Source organism: Erpetoichthys calabaricus, chromosome 9 (assembly GCF_900747795.2).
Source record: "Erpetoichthys calabaricus chromosome 9, fErpCal1.3, whole genome shotgun sequence".
Classification (NCBI taxonomy): Eukaryota; Metazoa; Chordata; class Cladistia; order Polypteriformes; family Polypteridae; genus Erpetoichthys; species Erpetoichthys calabaricus.
Window position 1 is genome coordinate 87,000,808 of NC_041402.2, and position 17,822 is coordinate 87,018,629.

General features: G+C 38.7%; 1 protein-coding gene across 1 annotated transcript in view; it reads right to left on the reverse strand.

Annotated features, from left to right (window-relative positions):
* Nucleotides 1-17,785, reverse strand: part of emc8 (ER membrane protein complex subunit 8) — a 21,332-nt gene extending 3,547 nt beyond the window's left edge. Inside the window, exons 1-4 of the mRNA XM_028809835.2 lie at nt 16,885-17,785; nt 12,002-12,078; nt 11,835-11,904; nt 10,808-10,902 (exon numbers count right to left, since the gene is read on the reverse strand). Coding sequence (XP_028665668.1) covers nt 10,808-10,902; nt 11,835-11,904; nt 12,002-12,078; nt 16,885-17,088 — 446 coding nt within the window. The 5' untranslated portion in view covers nt 17,089-17,785. The remainder of the gene's footprint in view (nt 1-10,807; nt 10,903-11,834; nt 11,905-12,001; nt 12,079-16,884) is intronic.
* Between the last annotated feature and the right edge of the window lie 37 nt (nt 17,786-17,822).

Here is a 17,822-nt window from a genome sequence, read left to right on the forward strand (position 1 = left end):
AAGCATAAATAGGGATCACTTCACTGACATGTGAGCAAGCCACGGTACAACTGTGAGATGCGGAGCACTCTCCGGCTACAACGTAATAATAATAAATTCCGGAACGTGCTGTTACGTTGTCATTCATTTTACCCACTGTCTTTCTTTCATTCATATGTTATGTAGGCACGTACCTTTTATCTTCGGCAATCTCATTCTCTGACCAGGCCTCAGGAGCTAACCAGCGTAACACTGTCCACCACCCCTTTCGTTATTCCGGCACATTGTTGACATCCGTGAGTAACAACAACGTACTAAACTGGAAGGTGGTCTACGCATGCGTGGAATTCGCGGACAAACAAAGATCAAGATCCAAATGAAGATTATATATAAAGATTAGTTAATTTAAAGCACAACAATTTGTTTAGTTTGAATGTCTGTGTTTTGAGGTGTGACTGGAGTACTACAGTCTTCAGTAGTATAAGCCTGGAGGAGATTCTTAATGCAATGCCTATGTTTTAGCAGTCTCTCTACTGCCATCTAGTGCTTCTTCTTCTAATTCATTCGCGGGCAAACAAAGATCAAGATCCAAATGAAGATTATATATAAAGATTAACAAAGTAACCAATAAATGCATGTGCAGTAAACTCCGTTTTTGAAATTCTCAAGATTCTTTATTTGTCACATGCATAGTTATACAGGACAACACGCAGTGAAATGCATCCTGATCAGCTTATCCAAAAACTGCGCAAAGTTCGAAGAATATCAGTTAGATTAACAAAAAGTCATAGATCGAAAGATAACAGTTTAGTAGAACATAATAAATAAGTACAATTATGTGAATAAAGTAGAATTAAGTGTTAAGGTGCAATAGTGTAGTAATTATTGTGCAAAACCAAAGTTAGACTGGTGCATAGTTAAATGAGGCAGTTTGTTTGTGCTACTGCGATCTTTACTTTTTATATTTTCTAATTTTCCTACTTTCATATCCTTTAACTTTCTCCACATGTGTATAGCGCCAACTTTTTTTTTTTTTTTTTTTTTGAGCCTTTCTAATTTCCCTGGTTTCATAATCTCTAACCTGCTCTGCATGTGTTTATCGCCAACGTTTATAAACATCTCTATGAAGTTGTACTTTGTCATTTTACTCACTGTCATTTATTTAAGAGCCGGATTGGACATGCTTTTTTTTTCCAATTCCTCTTGTTCCGGGCTGATAATTACTTTCCTTATTTTCTGAATTTGCACCTCGATTATTCTTTTTTGCTCTTTTTTCTGGCCAACGCATTTGAGTCTCTTTTCTCAGCACTTTTCTTTCTTCTTTGTTTAATCGTCGATGTTTCATTTCATTTCTACCGTATTGACCTTATACACTTTATATGCACTGAGCCCTGGAGCTGTGTGTGCTGCATGACTGCCTTTACACTACTGATTTGTTTTTTTTTTTTGATATTGCTTGTAAGTAGGGTGTGTCTTGCAAGACTCTCGTTCTATGTTCCCGTGAGACGCACCGTGGCAGGTCTCTTTCGTCTCACGGGTCTTTAAATTATCTTCCGAGAAAAATCATGTATCATAGACTATCAGGACAGGATTTCTTATATATATATATATATATATATATATATATATATATATATATATATATATATATATATATATATATATATATATATACTAGCAAAATACCCGCGCTTCGCAGCGGAGAAGTAGTGTGTTAAAGAGGTTATGTAAACATATATATATACATAAACATATATACATATATATACATATCTACATATACACATATCTACATATACATATACAGTAATCCCTCGCTATATCGCGCTTCGCCTTTTGCGGCTTCACTCCATCGCGGATTTTATATGCAAGCATATTTAAATATATATCGCAGATTTTTTGCTGGTTCACGGATTTCTGCAGACAATGGGTCTTTTAATTTCTGGTACATGCTTCCTCAGTTGGTTTGCCCAGTTGATTTCATACAAGGGACGCTATTGGCAGATGGCTGAGAAGCTACCCAACTTACTTTTCTCTCTCTCTCTTGCGCTGACTGTCTCTGATCCTGACGTAGGGGGATTGAGCAGGGGGGCTGTTTGCACACCTAGACGATAGGGACGCTCGTCAAAAAATGCTGAAAGATTATCTTCACTTTGCTCCCTTCTGTGCTGCTGCTTCCTTTAAGCGACATGCTGCACGGTGCTTCGCATACTTAAAAACACGAAGGGCACGTATTGATTTTTGGTTGTTTGTTTTTCTCTCTCTCTCTCTCTCTCTCTCTCTCTGCTCCTGAAGGAGGGGGTGTGAGCTGCCGGTCTCTCTGACATGATCTGCTCCTGACGCGCACTCCTTTGAAGAGAAAGATATGTTTGCATTCTTTTAATTGTGAGACGGAACTGTCATCTCTGTCTTGTCATGGAGCACAGTTTAAACTTTTGAAAAAGAGACAAATGTTTGTTTGCAGTGTTTGAATAACGTTCCTGTCTCTCTACAACCTCCTGTGTTTCTGCGCAAATCTGTGACCCAAGCATGACAATATAAAAATAACCATATAAACATATGGTTTCTACTTCGCGGATTTTCTTATTTCGCGGGTGGCTCTGGAACGCAACCCCCGCGATGGAGGAGGGATTACTGTATACACACACACACACACACACACACACACAAACACACACTGTGACCTTCAGATGGCACACCAGCCACCCAAACCTGAAACAGACAGACACCAGGCTCAAGTTCAGCAAACAATTATGTTTATTTCCCGTGGGAAAGCGCTTCTTCCTTGCTCCCCACAGCAGCACAGTACAATAAAGTACAAATACATAGTACTTTCTTTTCTTTCTTCTCCTTGGCTCACTCATGTCCTCCATTCCTCCTCCGGAAAGCTTTGTCTCTCTCCCTCCTGACTCTGGCTCCCACAGAAGTGTCTGCTGACTTCTTTTAAGCTACACCCGGCAGTATTCCAGGTGGCTCGTGAAGGAGTTCTGGAATCACTCCTGGGAATGGTGGAAGCCCAAAGTAGGGCTCTGCAGCTCCCCCAGGTGGCTGCCATGGAAAACAAATAGGGCTGCAGCAAATTCCAACTCCGTGTTGCCACAGCAATCCAAGGGGGTTTCCCTGTAGCTTTCCGGGGGAGATAATGCCCTGAGCCTGGTCTCTGTTACGGTCCTTTTATTGAGCTGGTGTCCTGGCCGAGCTGGGCCCCTAGTCACCTACAACAACACACACACATGCAAATATCGATCTTCTATTTTCTCTATGTTGCAAATAAATTGTATTACTTGGTTTATTTCATCAAGTGTGTGTAGTCTATAACCACATTAAAATTAAAAACAGAGAAATTGAAAGTTACTTAATTTAGACTTTTATGAATCCAGTATCCCAGCTGGAAAGTGAAACAGAGGTCCCTTACACATCCTACACCAGACAGAATTTGCAAGTACAGTACAGTGGAACCTCAGTTCACAACCATAATTCGTTCCAAAACTCTGGTCGTAAACCGATCTGGTCATGAACCAAAGCAATTTCCCCCCATAGGACTGTATGTAAATACAATTAATCCGTTTCAGACCGTACGAACTGTATGTAAATATATATTTTTTTAGTTTTTAAGCACAAATATAGTTAATTATACCACAGAATGCACAGCGTAATCTATATTATACAGTGGTGTGAAAAACTATTTGCCCCCTTCCTGATTTCTTATTCTTTTGCATGTTTGTCACACAAAATGTTTCTGATCATCAAACACATTTAACCATTAGTCAAATATAACACAAGTAAACACAAAATGCAGTTTGTAAATGGTGGTTTTTATTATTTAGGGAGAAAAAAAATCCAAACCTAGATGGCCCTGTGTGAAAAAGTAATTGCCCCCTGAACCTAATAACTGGTTGGGCCACCCTTAGCAGCAATAACTGCAATCAAGCGTTTGCGATAACTTGCAATGAGTTTTTTACAGCGCTCTGGAGGAATTTTGGCCCACTCATCTTTGCAAAATTGTTGTAATTCAGCTTTATTTGAGGGTTTTCTAGCATGAACCGCCTTTTTAAGGTCATGCCATAGCATCTCAATTGGATTCAGGTCAGGACTTTGACTAGGCCACTCCAAAGTCTTCATTTTGTTTTTCTTCAGCCATTCAGAGGTGGATTTGCTGGTGTGTTTTGGGTCATTGTCCTGTTGCAGCACCCAAGATCGCTTCAGCTTGAGTTGACGAACAGATGGCCGGACATTCTCCTTCAAGATTTTTTGGTAGACAGTAGAATTCATGGTTCCATCTATCACAGCAAGCCTTCCAGGTCCTGAAGCAGCAAAACAACCCCAGACCATCACACTACCACCACCATATTTTACTGTTGGTATGATGTTCTTTTTCTGAAATGCTGTGTTCCTTTTACGCCAGATGTAACGGGACATTTGCCTTCCAAAAAGTTCAACTTTTGTCTCATCAGTCCACAAGGTATTTTCCAAAAAGTCTTGGCAATCATTGAGATGTTTCTTAGCAAAATTGAGACGAGCCCTAATGTTCTTTTTGCTTAACAGTGGTTTGCGTCTTGGAAATCTGCCATGCAGGCCGTTTTTGCCCAGTCTCTTTCTTATGGTGGAGTCGTGAACACTGACCTTAATTGAGGCAAGTGAGGCCTGCAGTTCTTTAGACAACAACAACAACATTTATTTATATAGCACATTTTCATACAAAAAGTAGCTCAAAGTGCTTTACATAATGAAGAAAAAATAAAAGACAAAATAAGAAATTAAAATAAGACAACATTAATTAACATAGAAAGGAGTAAGGTCCGATGGCCAGGGTGGACAGAAAAAACAAAAAAAAAACTCCAGAAGGCTGGAGAAAAAAAAATAAAATCTGTAGGGGTTCCAGGCCACGAGACCGCCCAGTCCCCTCTCGGACGTTGTCCTGGGGTCTTTTGTGACCTCTCGGATGAGTCGTCTCTGCGCTCTTGGGGTAATTTTGGTCGGCCGGCCACTCCTGGGAAGGTTCACCACTGTTCCATGTTTTTGCCATTTGTGGATAATGGCTCTCACTGTGGTTCACTGGAGTCCCAATGCTTTAGAAATGGCTTTATAACCTTTACCAGACTGATAGATCTCAATTACTTCTGTTCTCATTTGTTCCTGAATTTCTTTGGATCTTGGCATGATGTCTAGCTTTTGAGGTGCTTTTGGTCTACTTCTCTGTGTCAGGCAGCTCCTATTTAAGTGATTTCTTGATTGAAACAGGTGTGGCAGTAATCAGGCCTGGGGGTGGCTACGGAAATTGAACTCAGGTGTGATACATCACAATTAGGTTATTTTTTAACAAGGGGGCAATTACTTTTTCACACAGGGCCATGTAGGTTTGGATTTTTTTTCTCCCTAAATAATAAAAACCATCATTTAAAAACTGCATTTTCTGTTTACTTGTGTTATATTTGACTAATGGTTAAATGTGTTTGATGATCAGAAACATTTTGTGTGACAAACATGCAAAAGAATAAGAAATCAGGAAGGGGGCAAATAGTTTTTCACACCACTGTGTATATATATATATATATATATATATAAAATAAAGGAGAGTTGGGATCCGTGTGACTGTTTGTGGAGGGATGGAGAGTTAAGGTGGGTGTTGGAGTCACATGATCATCTCCCCTCCCATTCACCTCATTTCATTCACTTCATTTCGCTCCGAGCTGAGCTCCGCAGCTGACGCGGTCTTGCCGTCCTCTCTCCTTTACTGATTTACTGTTTAGTAGACGCGGTACGTACTGAATAGTATTTTTTCCTTTAGTGTTTCTTAGTGTTTAGTAGACGCAGTGTGCCGGTGTTCCCGGCGGTGTTGCGATTTAGTGTTACTTTCTACTTCGTTTTTGTACTTTAGTGTTAAATAATAATAATACTAATAAATAATAATAATAGCTGATAGCAGTGTAGAAGCAGCACAGCACAACGCAGCCGGTAGGACAGGCGGGTGTGGTAGCGTAGGTGAGTGGCGATAGCAAGCAGCAGGAGGAAGCAGGATTTGGATGTTCCAATACACAGCCATAAACAGTAACGCTTGGTAATTTCAGGCGTGATCGCCCCGGAGCCATAAGCCAGGTTAGTATGAACATCAGATCAGTTCCCGGTCTTGGGGTACTGTAAGATGAAACGGGAGCAGATCAGCATAGCGAATATAATCATGGAGACAGGTCATCCCGAGGTGCTAGATCGTCAGGTACAAGGAAATGTTCGTAGGTCTTGTCCCGTGATCCACAGACTCAGCTGTTCCCAGTAAAGTGGAGTCCATAAAATCTGTAAATATTAAGCCAAATCCATGCAATTCGAGTCAGCTGTATCCACGAATTATACGTACAATAAACGAAATAAAACGAGCGTAAGAAAGTGCAGAATTAAGGCGAATTTTGCAAAAAGTGTTGTTAACAGGGAGGAGCGGCAACAACAAGCGTGCGCCAGCGTCCCCTCACCTGCTATAATAAAGCAGTTATAATAAAGAAGTTTAGTAGACTTTTACTTTATCTCATTTAGTGTTCTTCCTGGCGGTGTTGCCATTTTTTTAATGTTAGTGTCTACTTAGTGTTTGTGTTTAGTGTTATGGAAGGAGTGATCTTACCACTGTCAGATTTTGCAATGAATGAGTTGGTAAATAATGATTATTTATCAACAGATCACATGAGCAAATTCAACGAAATTTTAGCTGCGCATACAATTTTCCAACCTCAAGAGGTTTTGCTAATGTGGACTCCTGACATACCTATAATGCCCATTCCACAAAATGCAAAACATATTCAAATATTACCTTCTGCAGCTACTGAACGAGTGACTCACTGGGTGTGTACCTATTATGATGGTGCTGAAATTCATGTCTATGACAGTTTAAACGCTGATAAAAAATTCAACCTCACCGAAGAGCAGCTTCGTTTCCTTCATGCTTTGTTTCCTTACAAACCTCCCATAGTTTATGAAGACGCACAGCAACAATTAAAATCATACAGATTCTGGTGTATTCTCAATTGCATTTGCTGTGTGTATTTCTTTAGGTATTGACCCAAGTGATCAAGTTTTTACTATTTCTTCAATGCGAAATCACTTACAAATAATTTTTGTTACTCGACAATTGCTTCCATTCCCTCATTCCCTGTCGAAAGTAGCCGACAGGCGACACCAGTTACAAGTATTCAGTGTGTTCAAAGACCTGTGCGAAGTACGGCCACTAACACAGTCACTCATAAAAGGGGAGATGACTCGGTGCAGGAAATGGGTATTGAAACTACCTTGGAAGACATGCAATCGACGAGGCGATTAAACGGATCTCAAGAGAGGTCTTCTAGGTTGGAAAAAAAGCGCTTGGCTGCCAAGCATATATATATATATATATATATATATATGATTCACACACACATACATACATATATACACATATATATATATACTGTATATATACACATACAGTACATACATACACATACATACATATATACATCCATCCATTATCCAACCCGCTGAATCCGAACACAGAGTCACAGGGGTCTGCTGGAGCCAATCCCAGCCAACAAAGGGCACAAGGCAGGAACCAATCCCAGGCAGGGTGCCAACCCACCGCAGTATATATATATATATATATATATACACATACACATATACAGTATATACATATACATATAATACATATACACACATATATACATACACACACACACACACACACACATTATATATACATAGACACACATATACATATATATCTTATCTATACTAATAAAAGGCAAAGCCCTCACTGACTGACTGACTGACTGACTGACTCACTCACTCACTACTAATTGTCCAACTTCCCGTGTAGGTGGAAGGCTGAAATTCGTCAGGCTCATTCCTTACAGCTTACTTACAAAAGTTACGCAGGTTTCATTTCGAAATTCTACACGTAACGGTCGACAACGTCCGCCATGTTAAACTTTCTTATTTATGGCCCCATCTTCACAAAATTTTATAGGCGGCTTCCCTGCGCTAACCGAAACCGATGTATGTACTTATTTTGGTGGTATGACACCACTGTCGGCCACCATATTGAACTTTCCAACGGTCTTTGTTACTTAATGGGCCCATCTTCAAGAAATTTGGTACGCGGGTTCCCAACGCTAACTGAATCCTACTTACGTACATATATACGTTCATAGCCTGCAGCTCGGTCCACACTCTGAATCCTCCAGGCACTCCTGAGCATCATCTAATTTTGAAGGTTGGGGCACCAATAATGTTACTGAGAAACTTACAGCCACCGAAACTTTGTAATGGCACGAGACTTCAGGTCACATGCTTGCAAAAGAACCTAATTGAGGCAACTATTTTTACTGGCGGTGGCTCAGGGGAGAGAGTTTTATTCCTCGCATCCCCGTTATACCCTCTGATCTCCCATTTCAATTCAAACACCTCCAATTTCCAGTAAGGCTCTGCTTCACAATTAATAAGTCTCAGGGACAGGCCCTACAAAAGGTTGACATTGATTTGAGGCAAGATTGCTTTTCACATGGCCAACTATACGTTGAATGCTCAAGAGTAAGCTCAGCGCACAGCTTGGTCATATTACAACCGGAGGGGCGAACTGACAACGTGGTATACAAAGAGATCCTTAACAAATAATTATTGGTACATTTTCCCTCAGTTTATTATTTAAAATATTAAAGCAGTACTTCGCCGCAGCGAAGCGCGGTTATTTTGCTAGTAGTAAACTAAATGTAAAAACATTGAATAACACTGAGAAAACCTTGAACAACAGAGAAAACTAACACTGCAATAGTTTACGCTATAGTGCTTTTTTTAATAATGAGTTTTAAGCACAGGGGGAAAAAATGAACATTTGAAAAATCCGTAATTTAATAAACCACCAAGAAAAGTAACATTGCAACAATGCACACTACGAACCGATCGCTGTAAACAGAACTGAAAAAAAAAAAAAGTCTTCTCTACCTTATGCATCCAGTCCTCCCTCTCTCGCTCTCTTTCGTGTGTGCGTGTGTCTCTCTCTCGCGCCTGTGTGTGCGTGTCTCTCATGTGTATGTCTCTCTCTCTCGTGTGCGTGTGTGTCTCTCTCTCTCTCGTGTGTGTGTGTGTCTCTCTCTCTCTCGTGTGTGTGTGTCTCTCGTGTGTGTGTGTGTGTGTGTGTGTGTGTCTCTCTCTCGTGTGTGTGTGTGTCTCTCTCGTGTGTGTGTGTCTCTCTCTCTCGTGTGTGTGTGTGTGTGTGTGTGTGTCTCTCTCTCTCTCTCTCTTTCTCTCTTTCGGGAGCCTGGAGCGCCTGTGTGTGTGTGTGTGTGTGTGTCGTGCTCTCTCTCTCTCTCTTGCTCACTCGCTGCACAGGAAATGCACAGGGAGAGATTGAACATGTACAAACCGAAAGGGAAACTGGCTTGTTCATATACCGATTGTGTGGTCATGAACCGAGGCAAAAGTTTGTCGAACTTTTTGGTTGTAAACCGATTTGTACGTGTACCGAGACGTTCGTGAACCGAGGTTCCACTGTAGATGGTGGATTTATTTTAACTGCTACGTGTAAACTGTAATGCCAGTACTATTACATATGTACAGTTCTTTGGACTTTTAATAATAAAACTCATTTTGTCCTGTATTTTATGTTAACTGCAAAAGGTATTTCTACCTATTATCAGTATCTGAAAAGTAATAACAATAAAAAAAATCTGAAAAATCTTACTTCTGGAAACGACTGTCCCTGTCTTTGGCTGACTTCTTAGTAGTTCAGCATCAGGTATTTGTAGTACAAAGTCAAAATATTCTTCCTTTAATATTAAATTTAAAGTCGTTTGACATTGTCTTTGAATTTGTTTTTAATATGGCAAGGCGAATGTAATTTATTTATTTGCCTGTCCTAAACCTCTTCCTAGATACTTAAGTCAGCTACATACTTACATCCAAGATATAATAAAGAAAAAAATGTGTTTTCAACATCGTTGAAATTTTAGTGTAGTTTTAACTGTATGACCTATGATTAACTTCAGATTTCAACATTTTAAAGGTTGTCTTACACCTTATCCAAAAAACAGTTCATGACTTAAAAAAAGAAAACACAACCCCTTTACCTTAAACAGTCAACCATTCATCTATAAAAACAGGAAGGCAGAAGAAAGAGTTTTAAAGTTTACATATAAATTAAATCCTGAAAAGCCATTGAAAAGGTATAAAATAAAAAAGGCAGCCCACAAGTATTACAGACTTAATACATTTAGCTGCAAAAAGCCTAAAGTATCACCTTCCATGGTATCACAAGAAAGTATGTTAAGCAGAGGCTTGAGCTAGAGCATGTTGCTCCAGGATTCTTTTGATCACATCTGGTTTTAAAAGGCATGCTGTTAAGCAGTCTAACTAAACATGTGATTTGCTTTTTGTGTTGGTAGTTAAAAAAAAAAAAAAAAAACACGCATTATCCAAAACGTCACTGATAAATTATGGTGTGGCATGTTAATGAGATTATACCTATACTAAGCAGACCTCTACTTGAATGCCTTCCCCTGTGATTGGGTATAGAGACAGTGGAGTGTAAAGACCCTGTAAGTAATCAAAAACATTTCTCAATATGTTTCTGCTTTAAGGAAGTACTAAATTCCAAGTTTATCTGTCTAATTGCAGTTACTTAGATGAAGATGCCCAAAAGTTGCATAACATTCTATTTAAATAACACTTTTACAAGATCATAAAATGATCCTAATAAACATCTCAAGTTCAACTGAAATAATTATGCCCCCTAAGTAATGTTACCTCTTAAAAACATTTTCTTTAAATCATAAGTTGTAAATTTTTACTACATTACAAAAAGTAAACTTACATGTTTGTATCTCTGCATTTCCATTTATTATCATGGTGCTCAAAGATGATAACTGCAGGCTCTAAACAATCCATGGAGAACTTGCTATTGTCCATCTGAAAAGAAGAAAAAAAACAAGTCATTACTGTTCAAATAAAGCGAAGAAAGGTCATCAGTGCTTGCCACTTCCCTCCATCTTTGCATGTGACATAAAATAGATTACTCTATATTTAAAGATTCTAATATTTTCTTCAATTGACCCCAGTTTACTGGCAAGTGCAGTAAAACATTTACAACATTAAACATTAATCATAATGGTAAATTTTCCTAATGCAAATAACAAATTCAAATTATCCCATTTGTTCTTGACAACCTCTACCCACCTTCCTGTTATTTTCCAGATCACGTTCTCATGACCGAACCCATTTAAGGCCTCAAGCAGAATTTATAAAAATTTACTGTGCCAAAGTTAAACATTAAGAAATTAGCAGGATTAAAAACCTTCAGCTACCTGATTTAATTTGAAGCCAATTATTGCCATTAATAGTAAACTTCCTTGGCACATCATCTTATTCACAAACTGTATTAACATTAAGAATCTTTACTGGCATGTTTATATTCAAACAGTCTTTGTTATTTCTTCACTTAATAAGATACAAATAAGTAAACCAACAGGCAACATGCTCTCAGTTAAACGTATGCATGTTCATCATAATGTACATCAATAAACATTTTTGAAAAGAATTAAGAGGTCAGTATTTCAGTTTTTCAGAAGTCCACATACATGTTGATGATATCCTCAGAAAATGAATATTTAAAAATTGTCTAGTTAGTTAGAACTGGTGTGACAAGACATCTATTTAAATATGTTTTAAGAAATGTCTTCTTTTAGAAGATTTTTTGGAGCACCCCTTCACCTCCTCCTAACTAACCCCCATCAACGAAGACCAGTATCCTTGAATTAAGTGTTTGCATCCCAACAGCACATACTGGAGTTAACACTAGCATATGTCACTTAAAATAAGTGGTGAAAAAATAAATTACATACCATTATCAGAGCTGCCTCACTAAAATTTTCCGTAATTCTAGCAGCTACTCTCTCTGCAACTTGATTTGGTCTACAATTAAAAAAATAAATATAATTTATGAATACATAGACATTAACTGAAAAATTAAAAATGTTTACTAAATGAGAAGCCTTCAGATGTCACATACCTATGCTCCTTTACTCGTTCATTTGCTTGGTAATATCCAGCAATCACATATTTGTTTTCCTTGCACCATGTATCAATCTAGAATACAAAATTTAATATTAAAGCAAATAATTTTACATGTTCTGAGAAAAGTAACAATATTCCCAAGTTTACACAAGAAAATTACATACTAGCATCTGTGGGCTGAAGGCTGGAACAGAGCCTGGATGGGGTGCCAGGCCGTTTCAGGGTACAGTTAAGCACACACCAACAAAGGGACTATTTACCAAAACATGTCCGTCTGTAGTAACATGGGAAGAAAAAGTACCAGTAAAAACACCCAGGCAGATATGGGGATAATATACAAACTACACACAGACAGGTCTGAGTTTAGGATTCATCCCAGGATGCTGATCAGTTAGGTAGTAATGCTGCCCTTAGAGAAATGTGGTAATCACAAATTGGTAACATTAAATCCTGGGATAGTAACACAGAATAGAAATAAAAATATGGATCAAGCACATATATGATTCAGCAGCTATAAAACGTGTGCAACCCACATCATAATCTAAGAACAGAATCAGCATCCAGTCCTTCATAAACACCCAAGCAATTACAGATTAACTTTCTTTACGAGGAAGGGTTTTCTAAAAACTACAGTGTTAGTCTGTAAACCAGAACAAACACACACACACACACACACAATCTCAGTCATTCTTGCTTGGTTAATTCTCTAGATAAAAATTACTATGCTTGCACATCTTTGTGGATATAAGAGGAAAACCCACTGTGACAAGAAGAGTCAAACTCAGATCCCAGAGGGCCGCAATGACTGTGGGTCTTCATTTCACCCACTTATTCTACTAATTAGATTAGGTAAACTTTATTTTAAAAACCCCACTGTTAATAGAGCACTTTGATGTTAATATTTCACTCATTTTCAATGTCACAAATTATTCTTTCTAATATTTATAGCAGTTAAACATTTTTTTAGTAGATGTTTATCATTTGAAGGCCTGGACAATAACTAATTATTTATTTAAGGTTAATTTTGCATGTGGACATTTCCACTCATATTTACCAAAAAGCCAGACTTGCCAAGGAAAAATGCATCACGGAGTAATACAAAAAAAAAATTTAAAATCTGCAGAATGTGAAATAAGAACATCCTGAGAAAAATGCCTCCCCCCCATACTAAACTATTTTTCCTGCAGCTTAAAGATAGTTGAGCAGTCGATATAAAGCTGTGTGACTGTTGTTGTTTAAGAAATTTGAGCTATGCAGTTAATAAATTTAATTTTAGCTTTGGTTGCACAGTAGTATGCACTGATCAGCACTGCCACTTTACAGATCCAAAGTAATAGGTTTAAATCCAGTAGTTGACTGCCTGGTGCTTGCATGCTTTCCTGGTTTGTCTGTGCTCTTCTTCTGGGTACTCCAGTTTTCTTCAGACATTCTCAAAACCTTGTAGGTTTGATTAAATGGTCCCAGTGGGAATGTGTGACCTGCAAGGGAATGGTATCCTGTCAAAGTCCTTTCCCTGCATTGTACCCACTACTATGCCCTTGCTCTCTGCTCGTCTGAACTGGAATAAGCAAGTTCAAGAATGTTTGTGACTATAATTGCTTTGAGATTACAGCAAACTGTTTCTGAACCCAAAGGACATTTAAAAAGAACTTAACAGAAAGTAATGGTGAATTTCCTGCAAAGTTCTCATTCTTTGCTGAAATTTCTTTCTTTTCTGGGTTAGACAGGTGGCAGTCCTAACCTAAGGTATATCTACAGCGGATTTTCATGAAAGTTTTCCTTGAGCATTGTTTGGCTTTGCACGTGTGTCACCGATTTTGCTGTTCAAGTTCAGGCAGCAAACCATCACAAACATGTTAATGAAATGTCAGTTATGAGTGTCTGAAGTCAGTTTGTCAAATAAAAAGGACCAAAACTGAATACAAATTCACTAAACAATCCAAGTCAATTCCTTAAACCTTCTTGGTTTTAGCACGAGTATACTTCATCCTGTTTTTTAGCCATTATATTAACAAAGTTTATTTGAGTTCCTCCTGAAGTGCAGTGTAAATGAACACATGACAACACACACCGCCTGCAATGCACAACTCCACTGAACAACTGAGGAGCTTGCTGAATCTACAACTCCATGTTCCAGTCAAGATCAGCTACAACAGGAAATGAGAATCCTAAGCAGGCAATCTTAACAAAAGGTAAACAAATAAAAAAAAAATATAAACTTCTAAGAAACAAATTAGGTACAATTATAAGATAGCAATTTTGACAAGACATTGAATATCCTTGCAAAAAGCAAGAGAAATTCCTTAACAGATAAATGTGTGGGACATTTGCACATTAAAAATTCAAATTTAAATATACTGTATATTGTGCTGAAATAGCAAAATGAGTACAATTAATTTAAAGATCTTAAGTATTAAGTCAGGGATGTCGGAAGGAAGCATTGAATTGCCTGATAGCTGTGGGCAGAAAAGGTCCCCAGAGGCACTTTTTAGTAAGCTGTGGGGGAATGAGCCTATGTCTAAAAGTGCTCCAACAGAATGCGTCTTGGAGGGTATTTTTCACAATGGCATCCAATTTTGACACTATCTTCTTTTCCACAACAGCCTCCAGTGTGTCCAGGCTTTTGCGGTTAGTTTGTTCAGAAATTTTGCCTTGTTTGAACACAAGTTGTTTCCCAGGAGACCACACCCTAGGATAATACACTGGATACTTCAGACCAGTAATCCATCCAAAGAGCCGAGTCTTCTCATGAAGTACAATTTGCTCTGGCCTTTCCTATACAATGCTACTGTGTTGCCAGACCAGTTCAGGTTGATGTTTATGTGAATCCCAAGGTACTTGTAGCTCTGCACCACTTGCACATCCTACCCTTGCAAGGTGACTGGTCTCAGAGGCTCTTTTGCACTCCAGAAGTCGTACACCAACTCTTTTCTCTTGCTGATGCTGAGCTGCAGGTGGTTCTCTATGCACAAGATGAAGATTTCCACAAGCCTAGTAATGCCTGTGATGGAGGAGTCATCTGAGAACTTCCATAAGTGGCAAGCACAGGACTTCACTATTATATTGGACTCCTGTTGTATAGAAAGGAAGGGAAACAGGACATACTTCTTTTTCATTTAATTTTAATTAACTTGGTTTTTAGACTCAAACCTTTAAAATTGTTTCTTTTTGCCTTAAGTAGCAGCCCAACGTAAATGTGATGCTGAGCGAACAAACATGACTAGCTAAGTTGGGACCACATACTTCTACCAATTTCTTAATTAAAATCCAACTCTTGTTGTTAATAAAACATGTTATTTAATACCATGACTTGTCTTTTTTAGCAGAATGAGAGCACTGATTTCCAAAAGTGGTGATTTTTTTTTCCAGAAGGCACCACCAAAGGGACATGATTGATAAATACATTGATATTTCTTTGTCCCCATGGGGAAATTTGGCTTTATAGGGAAGCTCTTTAAATAGCAGATTAACATTTCTTAGACCTTCGCAGAATCAAGCTTGCAGGTAACTTATTGACTCTCATGGTGCCTCATTATTGTTTGACTGCTAGCTAAAAAAAATTAAAATTGAAACAAAAAGTTATGTTTCACTATCAGTAGTACTTAAGATAGGGGTTGGGATGAAAACCTGCAGCCACTGCAGCTCTCTAGAATCCGAGTTTGACACCCTGAGCTAAGACTTGAGGACAACCTACAAACTCGGCACTTATCTGACATGTAATTCAAGCCAGGTTTGTGAGGCTGAGTGGACTGTGTGCCAGAAAATATGGTGTGTAATACTGGAGCGACTCAGGGAACTATCTGGTCGCCCTTCCTGTTCACCCTCTACATAACAGACTTTCAGCACAATACTAGCGCTTGCCATCTACAGAAATTTTTAGATGACTCATCCATCATAGACTGCATTAATAAAGAAAACAAGTACAAGAAGGTTGTGAAGGACTTCATCTTGTGGTGCAGGGACAACAACTTGCAACTCAACATCAGTAAGACAAAAGAGCTTGTGGTATACTTAAGGCATGCCAAGGACCCTCTGTGACCAGTCACCATGCAGGAGGAGGATGTGGAAGTGGTGCAGAGCTACAAATACCTGGGGGTTTACATAAACAACAAACTGGAATGGTCTGACTGTACTTACTAAGGAGATTCAGGTCTTTTGATATGTGTACAGCTACCGGAAATGTTATATCAGTCTATACTAGCCAGTGTGGTGTTCTATGCTGCAGTCTCCCAAATCTAAGCTGAAAAGAAACACAATGCCTCCTCCAACGCCGGGCAAACCCTTAACACACTGGAAGGTGTTGCAGAAAAGTGGATTGTGGCAAAATTGGATGCCACATTGAAATATACCCCCCTTCCTCTCTAGTAGGTGCTCTCTTGGCACTCGTTAAATTAATTCTGAAATACCATTTTGAAATACAATATACAGTACACTGATTTAACTATAACGATTTATTTTTTATTTACTTATTGACTGACTAATTGACAGATTGGCTGCATTATTTGTCCTGTGAATACGTATCCTGAATTTTTTATGTTTCTGCTGTTGTATGCATTCTGAAATTCCCCATGGGATTAAAGAACTTTATCTAATCTAATAATCTAAATATTATCTTCCATTGACTAGGAATATGATCGATAAAGTCAACTAACTTTAGCGAACATTTTCTCAGAAAAGAAATTGCTCAGAAAGGTTCTAACTTATCAGAACTACTCACATTGCAACAAGTATACAATGCAACACAGTGGTAAAGTAAATTTAAATAAGATACCCTCCCGTTTTTGACATTAAACACGCAATAAACTCATACAGCATATTTAAGTACTATTGGTTTGCATCTTCGGAGATATTAACAAATAAAACCTTACAATGACTTACCAGACTCAGAGCTACTTCTAGCATCGGTGCAAGCGCCAAGGTACCGTGAAATAAGGGGATACAATCGACAAAAATCAGCGGCTGGCCCTCTTTCCGCTTGAGCTTTTCGGCGACCAAAAGCCCGTTTACCGCACAATGGGGATACTTGGCAGCATGAAGTAACATCTTGCAGTAAGCCTGAGTAGACAGCTTAATAACAGTCATGATCTGTGGTGTAGCAGTAAGTCAATTTAGGTGGGCAGATTATTAAAAAGAAGAAGCTGCTTTTTTTCAGAAGCGGTGCAAAGCGAGGCGCATCACTTATAAGGTAAAAGCTTGCCTATTTCGGCAGTCGAAAAAGTACGCAAATTTTTTCTGCACTTGTACTACTAACTAAAAGAACGCCTACAGGTATTATCTGCGTTGTCCGAAAGATGGAGTTATATACATGAAGAAACACTCTTCTTATAACACAACTATGCGCTGTCGCATTTCACGGAGTATTCGCGGCTAAGGCACTGAAGGAGAAGAGCGGCACAGCAAACCTCCTGTCTCGAACGTCAATGAAACTGGCGCAGTTGTGTTCTGTTACGGAAGTCGAAGCGCCAAGTATTACTAATCAGACGACTACTCTTCATCAACATTAACACAACGATGTGTTATGTGCATTTCTATTACCGCCGCTGTTCATTGTCAGTCATGCTGCTTTCACCGGTACCGTAAAGCCTTAAAAAGGATATACAAAAATAGCAGGCTGTACGGCAAGGTCACTGTCGCCATTGTGGCTCAGGAGCAGGGCTTTCCTGAGACGATCACAAATGGAGCCTTTCGAGCCAAAATGACTGTCAAAGATCATCAGTTTCATTCGTAACTGCAACGCCATCAACGTCGCAAAAATATACAATAAATATTTAACTTTTTTCGTTTCCTATGATAAACGTATGAGAATATTGTTGATA